The sequence below is a fragment of the Boleophthalmus pectinirostris genome, unplaced genomic scaffold (assembly GCF_026225935.1).
Source record: "Boleophthalmus pectinirostris isolate CB_2022bp ecotype Guang Dong unplaced genomic scaffold, ASM2622593v1 HiC_scaffold_4, whole genome shotgun sequence".
NCBI classification, from domain to species: Eukaryota; Metazoa; Chordata; class Actinopteri; order Gobiiformes; family Gobiidae; genus Boleophthalmus; species Boleophthalmus pectinirostris.
In genome coordinates, this window is record NW_026571353.1 from 18,456,685 (window position 1) to 18,471,639 (window position 14,955).

Sequence of the window (14,955 nt, forward strand, 5' to 3'; positions counted from 1 at the left end):
CCCTCCTTAGCCGCATTGCAGTGCACTTCAGGTCACTGTGTGTTCTTCTGTGAGCCAAATAAAATCAAAGCTTTTATATTTTTCAAATTTATTGTTTCATATTGCATATTTCCAGCAGTTTATTCATAGTAGTGTTCTTTTTCCTAGTATTGCAGATCAGACATGTGAGGCAGCTTATCACCAGTCAAGGGCAGCTACGTTAAAGTGCACATCAAGCAGATTCAAGTCTTTCCTGTGAGTGTTTTTACATGTAGTTTAAATATATATTTATTTTAATCTTTAGCTTATATTAGCTCGACTTCTCTATGCATTAAAGCTCCAGTAATAATGCACTTCATGTTCATTATTTGGACAATTCTCACATACCAGTTACATTACATTCATTCGACATTCTTTCACACACCAAAAGCTTTGGGGCTGTGCTAAGGCCATACTCAGGAGCAGGGAATTACTTGCCACATTTCTATTGCTTACATACCCTGACCACCAGTTCAAGTCTAGTGCTTATCTTAACAACCATAGTCAGTGCAATAAGTCCTGTGCTATATACATTGCTTTGTGCCACTTACTAAAATACACCTTCACTACAGTATTACTTCTTGCTTTCTGTGCCAGAGGATTTAGCTTTCTCATTCTTTGCTGCCTCTTTACTATCTTCTTTTTTCACATCTGATTTCTTCTCTTCTGATTTCTTCTCTTCTTTCTTGACTTCAGATTTTTCAGGTTTCTGTTCTTGTATCTTCTGTGGCATTTTCTTTGGCTCTTGCTTCTCAAGTTCTGTTTTCCCAGCTTTCTGTGCAGACTGCTCCTCTTTGGTAGGCGCAGCAGGCTTCACAGATTCCTCATGTTTAGATGCTGCATCAGCTTTGCCTTCTTTCTTATTGTCTCCCTTCTCTGCTTTGCTGTCAGTCTCCTTCTCTTGGGACTTCTTCTCTTCCTTGCCTGGTTGTTCATTGGTCTTTTTGTCCTCCTTCACAGGCTTCTCATCATCTTTTTTTACTTTTTTTGGAGATGCTTTGGAGGTTTTCTCTGTTTCAGACTTGGGTTCATCTGCAGAAGGGGACTTGATTGCTGGAGATTTTACTGGTGATTTGGGTAATGGGGATTTTTGTGGAGACTTAGATTCTGGAGTTTTTTCAGCAGGAGATGTTGAGTCTTCTTCTTGCTTCTCATTGTCATTTTCCTTACCACTTTCATCTTCTTTTTCATCCTGATCTTCTTTGTCTTTGGTTTCATCTTCATCCTCTCCTTCTTTGGTATCTTCCTCATCTTCTTCATCTGCTTCCTCTGTCACCTCGGTAACCTGAATCTCATCTGTCTGTTCTTCCACAATCACCCTATCAGAGATTTCCTCTCCTTTCACTTTAATGAACCCTGACAATCTACCCTCCAGATAAGTGTATGGTCCACCGCCAGAAGAAAAGCGGCTCTCCTCTCCTTCAAGTAATTTTCTGTTAATAAAAAACTGCATTAGAAATTGTGCAATTAATTATTTTAGTTTATTGTGCAGTTAAAGATTCAACCTGTAAGCAGCGATCTCAATATCCAGAGCCATCTTCACATTTAGTAGTTCCTGGTAATCTTTCAGCTGACTGGCCATCTCCCATTTTGTGCTCTTCAGCTCACGGTCCAACTGATTGATGGTCTCCTACAACAGATGGACAAGTTAGATTAGTTAGTTGAATTGTGTTATTATTTACAAACATAGTGTAAGGTATAGTATAGTGTAAAAATCTTGCCTGCAGTGAGTGGAGGTCATCTTGATGCCTGTCTTCACTCTCCATACGCTGCCTGTCCAGGGATTCCTTGGTCCCACGTAAAGTCTCCAGCTCAATAGTGCGACTCTGCAGTTGACGTCGGTAGTCTGCTATCTCTTCCTGTGTTGCACGTATTGCACCCTGGTTAGACCGAGCAGCCTCGGACAGGTGCTCCATTCGCACTATAACAAATAAAAGACATGTATGTGTCAACTTAATCCAAGTCCAAGCATAAAATGTGTGCACCAAAGTGGACCCTGCCTTTGTAAATTACTTGAACCACAGACAGCCACAGTGTATGGTTTATCAGTGTGGTTTAACCTTGTCACTGCCTGTGCCAGTCTGACTCAGCACACTCCTCTGGCAGGCACAAATGGGCTCCTGCTGCAGTCTCACTATACACATAACAATCAATTAAAGTAAGTGGCTGCCCTGTTTAGGAAACACCTTCAGTGGTTCAGTAACAGGTTGCTTAATATATCTAAGCACATTGGGATGCTAATTCTCTTGGTCACAAGTCCTTGCTTGCCTCACGACCTTGACCTTCAATAAAATGTCCAAGCAAAACGTGCTCAGTGGGTTCTACAAACATCTTAATGTGCTCTATGTTTTGTCAGTCCTTATATATCAATGTGACTCCAATTTGTTGCAAAACAGAATACGATTTTCTCATTGAAAGTATACAGTGCCATTGCCAACGTTGTGTGTAAACTTTCAGCACTAAGAAGTAGAGTGGACTGAGGGATTAGGCCAAACTCGTAAGTCGGTGCTCACCTTTAAACCATTCTTCTGTATTCATGGCACTGTTGGTCGCATGATTGTCCAGCTGTGCGCGGATCTCTCGCAGTGCGGTGGTAACGTCCGTCTTGAGCGTATCTGGCACGTCAAAGCTCACCTGCGCGCCTTGAATCTGAGCCAGGAGTTCTTCAACTTCCTCCTCATGATTCTTCTTCAAAAAAGCAGACTCTTCTTCAAGTGCATTAAGCTTCTTGTCCAGTTCTTGGCGCGCAAGACGGCACTCCTCCGCATACTTTTTCATGGCACGCGCGGCAGCCTCGAGCTCTTCACGGTTCCGCGCTTCATCTTCCAGCCTGACTCGCACGTGCTGGATATCCTCCTCCAGGTGGTCCTGCTCCAGCACCGCGCGGGTCTTCTCGCCGTAAAGCTGCTGGAGCAGTGCCCGAAGGTCCCCCAGCTCTCGCTCGTAGTGGTCACCCACAGTAGCGCGCCCGGTCTGGCTCTGACGCAGTGCCGCGGCCTCAGCCTCTAGACTGCGATTGTGCATCTCCAAGCTGCGCACCTTGTCTATGTATCCTGCAAAGCGGTCGTTAAGCGCCTGCAGGATTTCTTTCTCGCTTCTCCGGGTCATGTCCCCATTGAAAGTGTCCACACTGGCCACCGAGGACGGCTGGCTGTACGTGAACCGGCGGCGCTGCGAGTGAAACCCACTAGATGACACTGAGGTAGGGCGAGCCTTGCGGAAAGAGCTCGGGCTAAAGAAGTGATTCTCCATCGTGAAACTCATGGTGACAGAAGTGCAGAGAAGTAACTGCAGAAGGAAGAGGAGCGCGCAGCTTTTATAGCAGGAGGCCAAAACTCACGAGTCAGCACCAGGAGCTGTCCACTTAAAGGGGTACCGTTTACCTCAGGAAAAGTTTGGCCAGAAACAATCTACTTCTGAAATTAAACTCAAAAGAAATCATTTCAACTTTTTTTTTTTTGGCCACGTCATATTATTTATGACGTGGCTTTTCTGTGTAGACTAAGCTAAATGAAATGAATAAGTTCAGTGATTAGTTATTGAATTGGCTGTCTTCGACATTTCTTATATTTTATTTCTATTATTTCCTACCTTTATTAAAACACCTGAAATCAGCGCAAACTGTGTGGGTGTGCTTGTTCTGCTGATGCTTAGAGCCACTGCAGTGTGAGTTTGCAGATCCACACAAACTCCCCTGAGGCCACTGACAGTCTCCCTCTCTTTCCCTCCCCCTCTTTCTCCCTCACCTCTCCATACCTCCCCCGTCTCTCCCTCACCCTGTCTTCCTGCCCACCTCCACACTACGCACCACTTCCTTTTACCACTTTTACTGTTTTGAGATGTAGTAGCTATGTCTATGGATGTAGCCTACTGCCAGATATATTCCAAAAGACTGTAATGATGATCCGTTTGAGCCGCAGTGATGACAAAGCATGTCTGAACAGGAATAGCACAGCACCTGGGGTCAATGGGTTTGTTCTGCAAACCTCACCGAAACGTCTATCCAGAGATCTGTCGGACTTCAGTCAGCTCTGCATTTCTCTGCATCAGCTCCTTCAGTGGTGTCTGCTCTGTGACAGCCAGAGGACGACATGAGCCCCCAGCATGACCTTCACTGGCTCTATGATGACACACATTGTAGGTCTACATAATATATTTAACAACACACTATTGACACTGCAGCTTATCTTGTTGTATCTACAGTAGGACTATAAACAAGATAGAGGCATTTGTGAACTAGGACTTGACCATCGTCTTGTCCCGGTTGTAATATTGCAAACAGAAGGCTATGTTACTTAGCCTACTTATTTTGTCTTAAATACAGCAGCGGGCCATGTTACATCGCTCAGATCGGTGTCACTGACCCCGACCCTGCAGCAGGCCTGGGGGTGGGTGCTCGTCAGCGAGCGTCTGGTAACGTACCATCCCTTCCACAAAAATCGGGCACAGTCTGAAGGAGCAATGTGGGGCCATGCTCTCGTGGACTCACCACCTGCAGGAGGATCCGTATTTTATTTTTTGTTTTTTTAACTCAGACGCTCCTAACCCCTTAAATATAACCATATTTAATAGTAACTATAGTTAATAAATCCTATGTTTTGCCTCTGTTATAGATGCTGTGCGTAAAATTTGCTGAAATCCATCGTAATTGCCTGCTATGCCCACCAGAGGACAACAGAGGCATACAGACCTGCACTAAGATAGGAGAGAAGAGGGCACTTCCTGCTGATTTTGAGGGAAAGATAAAGTTAAGTAAAATTTAATTGTTCCGTTAAAATGTACAGAGCAACGCCTTTGCTGGAGAAATGGGTACAGGAAAACAACGATCTTGTAACTAAATGGAAGGTGGGCTCAGGTTGAGTAAAAAAAAAAAATCACTTGGGTTGTAATGGATTCACGTAATATGTTGTCGTTATGATTTTGCAGACAGGTGAAAATCTCCTGAGAAAAGACGAGAGACAGTTAAAACTGAGATGCCTTTCTTTGGAGTTTCACAAACTTTTGAGAAAAATACAAGGTCGTTCTTCTAAATTACTATTGTTGTATTTATTAATCAGTGCTCTGAAATATGTGTCTCATTTCTCTACACAGGTGCTCCACTTCTTATAGGTGTCACTCAGTTGGAGCTAACTGTGTTGTACAATGCTAGTGTATTTTCTATAGCTATGTCTGAGTTTTCCAAAGTGGAGCTGCTTATTACAAATGTCATGGATAAAGGTTTGTGTATATTTCAATGGCCTTTCATAGCCTTCCATAACTAGTACTTTTTTCCCACAGTTTTCAAGATATCAGGATGTAGACATACCCCTGGGAGCTCTGATTATCTTTTGTTTTGGAGAAAAGCTTTAGAAAAAGCCATAAAGCATACAGATTTTGAGTGTGGCATTAGACAGCTGTTCTGTTTGCAGTGGGCAATATGGCTAGCCACACAGAAATACCATATTATCTGTGAAACTGAGGTATTTTAAAAGAATCCAGCCTTCTTGAAAATATCCATAGTATATGCTGTAATATAGTATATATATTACAAATATATGTCTTCAATGTTATGTTTTGCAGAAGGAGATATCATTGTTAATTTCAACTGAAAACAAAAAAGGAGTGCTGTCGGAGTCTTTACTGCCAGTTTTAGAACCAAAAGAGCTTATTGAGATATTACATGTCTGTACTTTAATTGTGCAAGGTAACAATTAGGAATTCTTCTGATGCAGGTTTCTCATTCTTACTTCCATTTGACTTAGCTTGAATATGTTTTATTTTAGGTGCAGAAAGATTCAGAGATGGTCAGTATTCAGAGGCTTTGAGTGATATAGAGAAAGCCACCTCATTCACTGCTCCCAGAGGTGTAGTGGCCTGTACACACCTTCTGTTGGGCTCTTGCTTTCACCAAATGGTACTTACATGGCACTACATGTATGAATGATAATGAGACCTCTTAATTGACTCTGATTTGTGTTTGTCACCAGAAATGTCCTCAGATGGCACTGACCTGTTTCCGGAGAGCACTGGAGACAGATGGTCATTGCGTCAGTGCGTTGTACCAGAGCATGCTCGTCTACAGGCAGCTAGGAAATAAACAGGCTGAGATCCAAGCTCTTGAGTTACTGCATTCAGTAAGTCTGTTATTTATGACATAGTTCATATGTGCACATTGTAATTACATTTTTTTTTGTGCTGCAGGTTTTAAACTTAACACACAGCTCAGAGTGTAACACGGGAGATGGTCTGCTTGTCTCCTCTGAGTTACTCCTCTCCAGCTCCTCTTTGAAGAACCTCTTGGAAGTACCCTCTGCTCCAACAGTCCTTCACATTTTGGCTTTACAGTGTGTCCGCTTTGGAAGGTGAAGTCCAGTGAACAATGTTGTTTTCTGTTAGAAACATAAATATCTGCAATCTTGATTACAAACAGATGTATTATTTTTCTGTATTACTTCAGAGTATCAGAGGGCGTGGAGCATTATCTGGACTTATTAGCTATTCTTCACACAGGCCAACCTAATCCCCATCATGTAAGTTGTTATGATTGAGTCATCAGAAGGTCTCAACAACATTTTTATTAATGTGACATTTAATAATAAAACGCTGATTAGTATTGATGCATTATATATTTTTAAGATGAATATGGACATTCCATTTCTTCCCCATTTGAGTGTTCTTTACCTTGAGGCTGCTGCTGCTATGCTTATGGTCCAGCGACCTGCCGATTGCATTGCACTGTGTGATGAAGTTGTTAACACAACACTAGATCTTCTACCACAAAGATTGGTTTTGGAAGAGTTGAGTGTGGAAAATGAGCCCAGTACTCCTGCTGTGGACTATGATGACAAAGGGGCCATGGTCCTCTACGTTGGGGCGAGTAATCTCCTCAAGGGTCACTGCTACATGCTTTTAAAGGAGTGGAAACAAGCTATGACCCATTATACAAGGTTTGTTTTGTTTTTGTTTTCTTTTTACCTCCGCCAAGGAGGTTATGTTTTTGCCAGCGTTTGTCTGTTTGTTTGTTTGTTTGTCTATTAGCGACATAACTCAAAAAGTTATGGACCGATTTTGATGAAATTTTCAGGATTTGTTGGAAATGTGAAAAGGAAGAACTGATTTCATTTTGGGCGTGATCCGGAAGAAATCCTGGATTCTGGATCACTTTGAAATTTTAGTTAACATTGTGGTAAATGGGGCCAAAAATTTTGTTTCTCAATATCTCGGTTATTTATTGACCAAACCCCATGAAATTTGACTCAGGGATGGACAATGGGATCCTCTTTCATATTCCAAAGGCTGATCCAGATCTGATCCAGAAGACTGATTTTATCGCAATTTATATAAAAAATGGGGGTAGTCCTTGGCGGAGGTCTGCGCTCTCTGAGTGCTTTTCTAGTTTTAATAATGTCAATGTTTTTTTTTTCCATTGCAGGTGTTTAGATCTGCTTTTAAGAGTGCGCTTTAAAATTAAAGGTGGGATTGTTATCAAGAAGATAAGCTTCCTAGTCCTAATTAATGCTTCATATATCCACTAGTTGATTCACTTTTCTTCCCACAGGATGTCAACCACAGATCCCCAGCACAGACATGGTTGGCAAAGAGGGGTCAAAATTATTCACAGTCCAGAGGCTAAAAGCGTTGTCATTGGCTGGCAGAGGTATCTGCTTTGCTCAGACTGATCGATTGAAAGAATCTCTTAGAGACCTTCATCTCAGTTTGCATGCATTCCCAGGTACAGTTAATACTATTGAATAAACTCTGATCTATTTTTGCTTTGGGTTATAGTATGTAAACAGATGTGTGGAGAAAAAAAACATTTTCATGGACCAATCACAAATAAATGTGCTGATAGCGGTTTGAAATAATTAACCGGTTTGATTTATTTAAATTGTACTCATTCTATTGCATGCGTGCATGCTGTCACAGAGTGTGTAAATGCTGGGTTATGGTGTGGAGAAGTACTGTGGAGACTGCAACGGAGACACGAAGCTGCCAGCAGCTGGAAGAAGACATGGGGCTTTACCTCAGAATCTTCCAATGAGTATGAATACATTTGTCTTCTATTAGAATATTAGCATAGCAAAAATATAAAATAAAAAATAAAGAAGGTCACATATTAAGATTAAATAACATACTTTACCAGAGTTATGGATATTGGCTGATCTGTTGGCTGGTGATTATGTTACTGTTCTAATTTTTTTATTTATTTTTTTTCTGCAGAAGTGTTTGTGTTTATTTAGTTGAACCTCCAACTGACCATATGTTGAACCCCATGGAGCTTCAACAAAGAATTGAAGATCTTGGATTTGAGGATGACAGAAATGCATAATTTCTGCTGTTGTCCTTATAATGTGTATATTTTGTTTGTTGAACAATCAAATACAGTTAATCCTCTTGACTTGTAGAGATTGGTAATAAATCATTCTTAAAACAATAATAGATAATTTCTTCAAAATACCAACATATTAGACATATGTATTGATGGATTTCACTGTTTCATGAGGATAAAAATTTAGGACGGTTGTCAAAATATCAGTCTATCCTTTTGAATGAGAAGAAGTCAAGAAGTCCTCAAATAATCCTCTGATAACAGGAAGTTGAAAAACATATTTGCTTTACTGTGTACAAAAATGCTTTTATATAGTTAACGAAAAACAAGTTAAGTACATCAACGCGGTGCGCCCCAATTGGATGGTTGCATTTTGTTGACAGGGTAAAATGGCCAATAGCAATGTTGATGCAAATGACTACTCTGTACTCTTTCGAGACTGGCTAAAAAAATCATGACTTATCCCAGCGACGTGGGAGAGAAATGATACTCATTGGCTGGAAAACGCAATGTGAAGACTAACCAATCATAATGCAGGCTGAGTCAAGATGGTCCAATAGGAGTCGAGTATGACTCCGGCTCGTGCTATAACTACAGAAAAGCACGGAAACTGATGCTCTTTCGTCTCAGTACACAGACCACCAACATAACCGGTTTGGCCTCTGCATCTTTTAGTTAGACCATCGTATTTATTGTCAGTAAAATCAAGTGGACGACATGGCTACGGGAGGGGAGTAAGTATTGTTTCGTTTGAATGCTATTTAAATGGCTATCATTAGTACGTATTACGTTATTTTAGCAATGCAAGCTAATGGGGTCAGTGTCAGCCTCCGCACTTTTTCGGGCTGTTGAAAGACTCTTTTAGATCTTGATGAGCGAACTCTGAGTGGTTGGAGTCGATTTTTAAGTTGGTAGATTTTCCATTCTCATTAACTAGCTGGTCACTACTCGGCCCTGGGGTAGCTCTGTATCTGACAGCGTTTGACAAAGCGCAGTCACCGCTATCGTGTCGATGCTAACATGAGCTTAGCAGCATAACCAAGGCCAAAGCCATCTGCATCTTACTGCTTAGGCCTAACTAACCGCAAACAAGCATTTGTATCACTTTGTGAATGTGAACTGTACAAAATAGAGATTAACTAATACTAAACAAATAGCGTTATTATCAAGATAACTGGTTATTGTCTTGTCAACGGTAACTAGCCGTTATTGCTGGCTAACTTGTGGGTAACGTAGCAACAGTCCAGTCCTGAGCTGCCCGTGCACAATTGGTTTGTAAATGGCATAATTAAACATCCATAACTTGTAGTTAATGGCCCAAGTATCAGTGTTTCTTTACATTAAAGTCCAGTCCCATAGCCGCGTTTAACAACGTGTATATCCAGCCGAGGCTACTCTAAAAGTTTTTTTTCTTTTGCTGTGTCATCTGGGTCCATTCACTTAGCTGGTGCGCTAGCGTTAGCATGCTAATGAAATGAAAGAGTAACTAAACGGGCAGCCTTCAAGATATTCTAGGTACTTCTGGTATGTACTGTTTGGGGAATTTTGTATTTTGAGCTAAATATACATTTTATATGTTCAATAATTGTGGTACACGTGACTGTAAATTGAGTTGTCTTACCTGCTTGCTTGTTACATTTTTAATAGTGTTCCTATACAGAATAAATAATGTAGAAACAGACATTCTGTTCATTACACACATCTTAGTTGCCCTTTTCAACAAATATACAACAAATTGTACTGTCATTATTAACATATTAATTCAAACACTCTTTGTTAATACAAGTTAATAAGTGATTAAAATCGACATTATTAATGAGCTAACTTGTAAAATGTATAACTTGTATTATTGAATCCTCTGTTTATAGATCTAAAAGTGATGATCTAGCTACTGCTATTCTCAAACAGAAGAACAGACCCAACAGACTGATTGTGGATGAATCCATCAATGAAGACAACAGTGTAGTCTCTCTTTCTCAGGTAGAAACTATTTTTTTTTTCAATTCAATTTTAAATAGAACTGATAACCAAAATATTGTTGCCTGATTTAGACAAAAATGGATGAGCTGCAACTTTTCCGTGGGGATACAGTGTTGATGAAGGGGAAGAAGAGGCGGGAGACTGTTTGCATTGTTCTTTCTGATGACACCTGCTCTGATGAAAAGGTCCGCATGAACAGGGTAGTCCGCAATAACCTGCGGGTTCGATTGGGGGATGTCATCAGGTAAAGGCCCCAACCCCCTCCCCCCCCCATCATGTCAATGTTCATGATATCCTGATTATAAAGAGTAATCCTTTCTCAGCATTCAGCCATGTCCTGATGTGAAGTATGGAAAACGGATCCATGTTCTCCCCATTGATGACACTGTAGAAGGAATTACTGGAAACCTGTTTGAGGTTTACCTCAAGCCGTACTTCCTTGAGGCTTACAGACCAATTCGCAAAGGTTTGTTTAAAATTGTGGGCTTTATGTTTAGTTTCAGCTTATTTTTTAAATAACTTAAAATGATTACTAAGGCTTATTTTTCTTGCTTTGGACCACAGTATATGTGTAGTAACATAATCTTGTACATGTGAAGGTGATATCTTCTTGGTCAGAGGAGGTATGCGTGCTGTGGAGTTTAAAGTTGTGGAAACTGACCCTTCCCCATATTGCATTGTTGCCCCTGATACTGTCATTCACTGTGAGGGAGAGCCCATCAGGAGAGAGGTGTGTAGAAGTTGTATTGGGTTAAACTTGCAAATTTATAGAAAATCTAAATTTCAAACTTTATTTTGTACTCAGGATGAAGAAGAATCCCTGAATGAAGTTGGTTATGATGACATTGGAGGTGTGAGGAAGCAGTTGGCACAAATCAAAGAGATGGTGGAGCTGCCTCTTAGACACCCTGCACTGTTTAAGGCCATTGGTGTCAAGGTAACAACCATTTTTGGAATAAATCTGAAAGTTGCAAGCAAAGAACGTATATGATGCAGATTTTGTTTTCAGCCTCCTCGTGGAATCTTGCTTTATGGACCTCCTGGAACAGGAAAGACCTTGATTGCTCGAGCTGTGGCCAATGAGACTGGGGCCTTCTTTTTCCTAATCAATGGTGAAATATATTTTTATTGTTGACTTGTCAGTCTGCCCCAGGGCAGCTGTGGCTACAGTAGTAGCTTACCATTGCTGGGTATGGAGTGAATGAATAATGATCTGTAAAAGCGTCTGAGTGTCCAAAAAAAATGCGCTATATAAAACTGATGCATTAGTTTAAACTTCGTAATAATTGGTTATTCTTAATGGTTGTGGTAAGTCAGAATTAATGCAAATTCATCCTGCTGATGTTTGTCTGTTTGTAAAGGTCCTGAGATTATGAGCAAACTTGCTGGTGAAAGTGAAAGTAACTTGAGAAAAGCCTTTGAGGAAGCAGAGAAAAATGCACCTGCTATTATCTTCATTGATGAACTGGATGCCATCGCTCCAAAGAGAGAGAAGGTGGGGAGTTCACAAAACCATACTACTGTTTCTTTTCCAAATATAGGATGAATAGGCTTAAAGGGTCTGTACAAAATATGCAGTTTTGACAATGGGTCACTGCACCACCAGATCATTGCCTCACACTGAAGTCCTAACATGTCAGTTTACTGTTTGCCTCACAGCATCCTGAGCTTCCAGCATAAGGCAGTTTGTCTAGAGTGTAGTCAAATGATTGCTGAATCTTTGTTTTGATTACTTAACCCAACATCTAATGCAAACTTGTGTGCAGACTCATGGTGAGGTGGAGAGACGAATTGTTTCTCAACTGCTGACTTTAATGGATGGACTGAAACAGAGGGCTCACGTCATTGTCATGGCTGCCACAAACAGACCCAACAGCATTGACCCAGCCCTGAGAAGATTTGGTAACTTTCCTAAAATCCGTTCATGAGACTCCTATAGTTTTATATTGAGCATTTTTGACAACCTTTGCTTTCTTAGGTCGTTTTGATAGAGAAGTTGACATTGGCATACCTGATGCTACTGGCAGGTTGGAAATCCTGCAGATTCACACAAAGAACATGAAGCTGGCTGACGATGTGGACTTGGAGCAGGTTTGCTCATATTTTGTTTGTCTTACAGTGGCAACTTTTTAACAATTTACTAGCTGTAATCTGATTATCTGTATGTGAGGAATCTTAACACTAGTTACATTTTGCTGATATTGTCATTTTTTGCTTAACCGTTGAACGATTTTAATTTGTAGGTGGCCAATGAAACCCATGGCCATGTAGGTGCCGATCTGGCTGCTCTGTGCTCTGAGGCTGCACTGCAGGCCATTCGAAAGAAAATGGACCTGATTGACCTTGAGGATGAGACCATTGATGCAGAAGTCATGAACTCTCTCGCTGTGACCATGGATGACTTCAAGGTAAAATTTCTAATAGTTGTGGTTTTATGGTGATTTGTCAGGTTTGGGAATTAAAACACTTCTGTTTATTTGCTATAGTGGGCCCTGAGCCAGAGCAATCCATCTGCGCTGAGAGAGACTGTTGTGGAGGTGCCCAACATCACATGGGATGATATTGGTGGTCTGGAAGATGTGAAGAGGGAGTTGCAGGAGTTGGTGCAAGTAAGCATATTGCTTGCATATCTCAGTAAATGTTTCAGAATGAAAGGTAACCTACAAAGTTATTTATTCTAACTCAAATATTCTTACACATTTAGTATCCAGTGGAGCACCCAGACAAATTCCTCAAGTTTGGCATGACTCCATCAAAGGGTGTGCTTTTCTATGGACCTCCTGGTTGCGGTAAAACTCTTTTGGCTAAGGCCATTGCTAATGAGTGCCAGGCAAACTTTATCTCAATCAAAGGACCTGAGCTCCTGACTATGTGGTTTGGAGAGTCTGAGGCCAATGTCAGGGAGATCTTTGACAAGGCAAGTTCTACAAATGGCTATCCTTACTGTTTTCAATTCTTCGCTCTCAACACTGAAACTTGGTCTAATGTGTGATCTCAATCCACAGGCTCGTCAGGCAGCACCATGTGTGCTCTTTTTTGATGAATTGGACTCCATAGCGAAGGCTCGTGGTGGCAATGTGGGAGATGGTGGTGGAGCTGCTGACCGTGTCATCAACCAGATCCTCACTGAGATGGATGGGATGTCCAGCAAGAAGAATGTCTTCATCATTGGGGCCACAAACAGACCAGACATCATTGACCCAGCCATCCTGAGACCTGGGCGTCTGGATCAGCTAATCTATATTCCATTGCCTGATGAGAAGAGCAGGATGAGCATCCTCAAGGCCAATCTCCGCAAGAGTCCCATCAGCAAGGTACTTACAGGAAAGCCTCTGACTCTTTGTATGTCCCCCACCTTGCACAATTCTGTACAAAAGGTGCACCCGCTTGTGCTGTGTGTAGTTAATGTGTGTGTATTTTGCATTTGAACATAAGAGGGACAAGATCATATGCCACGCAGGGGATTGGTGTATCTGTACACTGGCTATGAACTGAAAGCTAATGGAATTCTTTGTAAACCACAATATTGAGTTCTTCACAATTTGCAACCAACAAATGTAAAATGGTCTCTGTATGTTGAAGTTTAATACTAAAAGACCCTGGAAAGCCTGTGTGTTTCTTTTTTTTAATTTTCTTTTCTTTATAGGATGTGGACTTGGATTTCTTGGCAAAGATGACCAATGGATTTTCTGGAGCTGATCTTACAGAAATCTGCCAGAGGGCATGCAAGTTGGCAATCAGAGAAAGTATAGAAAATGAAATCCGCAGAGAAAGGGAAAGGCAGACCAATCCCTCAGCCATGGTTGGTACTTAAATATAATGCACAACTCAATGCTATCGCATGTTTGTTAGAATGATGTGGTGTTTGTAGGAAGTGGAAGAGGATGATCCTGTGCCAGAAATCAGGAAGGACCACTTTGAAGAGGCAATGCGATTTGCTCGGCGCTCTGTCAGTGACAATGACATTCGCAAATATGAGATGTTTGCTCAGACACTACAGCAAAGCCGTGGCTTTGGCAGCTTCAGGTAAATGAGTGCATTCATCTTTCATTTGTACAATGGTTAATATTGTATGCTCTTCATAAAGCTTTAAATAACATGGCTACCAACATTTCATTACAAAAATCTTTATTTCAGATTCCCATCCAGTGCTGCTGGTGGCAGTGGTCCAACCCATGGCTCAGGAGGTTCTGGCAGTGGCCCTGTGTACAATGAAGATAATGATGATGACCTTTACGGATAAATGACTCACATCAGTGGTCAGTCCTGGGATCGCTCTTGTACAAATTCTCAAGATTCCACCTTTTTAGGACTTTGTGCTTCTTTCATGTGTTCCTTTTTTGTATAATTTCCCCTGGAGAAAGCATGTAGCCACTTGGTTTGCCCTGGCTTTGTTGTGGGTGGGTTAAGAGTTATTAAGGTAAGACTCCAGATTTTTCAATGGGGAGGGTTATAAAGTGGCTTCATTCTCACCATTTACAACCAACGTGAATGACTTTAGTGATGGGATTCTATGCTAGACTATATGAAAGAAAATATACATATTGCTAATTACTTCCTCTTTTTTTAAATAAACAGTAGCATTTAATGTATTACAAAATTTGTCAAGGTTATGTTGTTGGAAAAAAAATAAAAACTCTAAAATGTGT

General features: G+C 41.0%; 3 protein-coding genes across 4 annotated transcripts; 2 read left to right on the forward strand and 1 right to left on the reverse strand.

The window, feature by feature from the left end:
* Positions 1 to 592: 592 nt before the first annotated feature.
* LOC110156696 (neurofilament medium polypeptide) lies at positions 593 to 3,282 on the reverse strand. The gene is made up of 4 exons (XM_055161922.1): positions 2,532 to 3,282; positions 1,740 to 1,939; positions 1,524 to 1,648; positions 593 to 1,451 (listed from the first exon to the last, which is right to left on the reverse strand). Exons 1-4 carry the CDS (start codon positions 3,280 to 3,282, stop codon positions 593 to 595), a joined length of 1,935 nt encoding a protein of 644 aa, XP_055017897.1.
* Positions 3,283 to 3,934: 652 nt separating this feature from the next.
* fancg (FA complementation group G) lies at positions 3,935 to 8,434 on the forward strand. Of its 2 annotated transcripts, XM_055161618.1 has the most exons (15): positions 3,936 to 4,155; positions 4,632 to 4,863; positions 4,945 to 5,035; positions 5,110 to 5,235; positions 5,296 to 5,477; positions 5,578 to 5,701; positions 5,781 to 5,911; positions 5,985 to 6,131; positions 6,199 to 6,359; positions 6,455 to 6,527; positions 6,634 to 6,944; positions 7,430 to 7,470; positions 7,556 to 7,729; positions 7,924 to 8,038; positions 8,218 to 8,434. In XM_055161618.1, the coding sequence occupies exons 2-15, from the start codon at positions 4,795 to 4,797 to the stop codon at positions 8,324 to 8,326; spliced, it is 1,854 nt and encodes a 617-aa protein (XP_055017593.1). In that variant the 5' UTR covers positions 3,936 to 4,155; positions 4,632 to 4,794; the 3' UTR covers positions 8,327 to 8,434. The 2 variants fall into 2 exon arrangements, with proteins under 2 accessions (XP_055017594.1, XP_055017593.1); XM_055161619.1 differs by lacking the exons at positions 5,296 to 5,477; positions 5,578 to 5,701 and having other exon boundaries at positions 3,935 to 4,155.
* A 473-nt stretch (positions 8,435 to 8,907) lies between these two features.
* vcp (valosin containing protein) lies at positions 8,908 to 14,954 on the forward strand. The gene is made up of 17 exons (XM_020920884.2): positions 8,908 to 9,060; positions 10,195 to 10,306; positions 10,378 to 10,550; positions 10,630 to 10,772; positions 10,906 to 11,036; positions 11,112 to 11,243; positions 11,316 to 11,418; positions 11,668 to 11,801; positions 12,073 to 12,208; positions 12,285 to 12,397; positions 12,550 to 12,714; positions 12,793 to 12,915; positions 13,011 to 13,223; positions 13,312 to 13,620; positions 13,953 to 14,108; positions 14,178 to 14,332; positions 14,444 to 14,954. The coding sequence occupies exons 1-17, from the start codon at positions 9,044 to 9,046 to the stop codon at positions 14,547 to 14,549; spliced, it is 2,421 nt and encodes an 806-aa protein (XP_020776543.1). The 5' UTR covers positions 8,908 to 9,043; the 3' UTR covers positions 14,550 to 14,954.
* The last annotated feature ends 1 nt before the right edge of the window (position 14,955 follows it).

Excerpts from the sequence above, each read along its gene's own strand:
- LOC110156696 (XM_055161922.1), bottom strand. The coding sequence starts at position 3,282 with ATGAGTTTCACGATGGAGAATCACTTCTTTAGCCCGAGCTCTTTCCGC. Across the intron at positions 1,940-2,531 it reads TACAGAAGAATGGTTTAAAG|TGCGAATGGAGCACCTGTCC; the intron begins GTGAGCACCGAC and ends TATTTGTTATAG. Across the intron at positions 1,452-1,523 it reads ATTGAGATCGCTGCTTACAG|AAAATTACTTGAAGGAGAGG; the intron begins GTTGAATCTTTA and ends TTTTATTAACAG.
- fancg (XM_055161618.1), top strand. The coding sequence starts at position 4,795 with ATGTACAGAGCAACGCCTTTGCTGGAGAAATGGGTACAGGAAAACAAC. Across the intron at positions 5,036-5,109 it reads ACTTTTGAGAAAAATACAAG|GTGCTCCACTTCTTATAGGT; the intron begins GTCGTTCTTCTA and ends TTCTCTACACAG. Across the intron at positions 8,039-8,217 it reads ACCTCAGAATCTTCCAATGA|AAGTGTTTGTGTTTATTTAG; the intron begins GTATGAATACAT and ends TTTTTTCTGCAG.
- vcp (XM_020920884.2), top strand. Across the intron at positions 10,551-10,629 it reads CGATTGGGGGATGTCATCAG|CATTCAGCCATGTCCTGATG; the intron begins GTAAAGGCCCCA and ends ATCCTTTCTCAG. Across the intron at positions 14,109-14,177 it reads AGACCAATCCCTCAGCCATG|GAAGTGGAAGAGGATGATCC; the intron begins GTTGGTACTTAA and ends TGGTGTTTGTAG.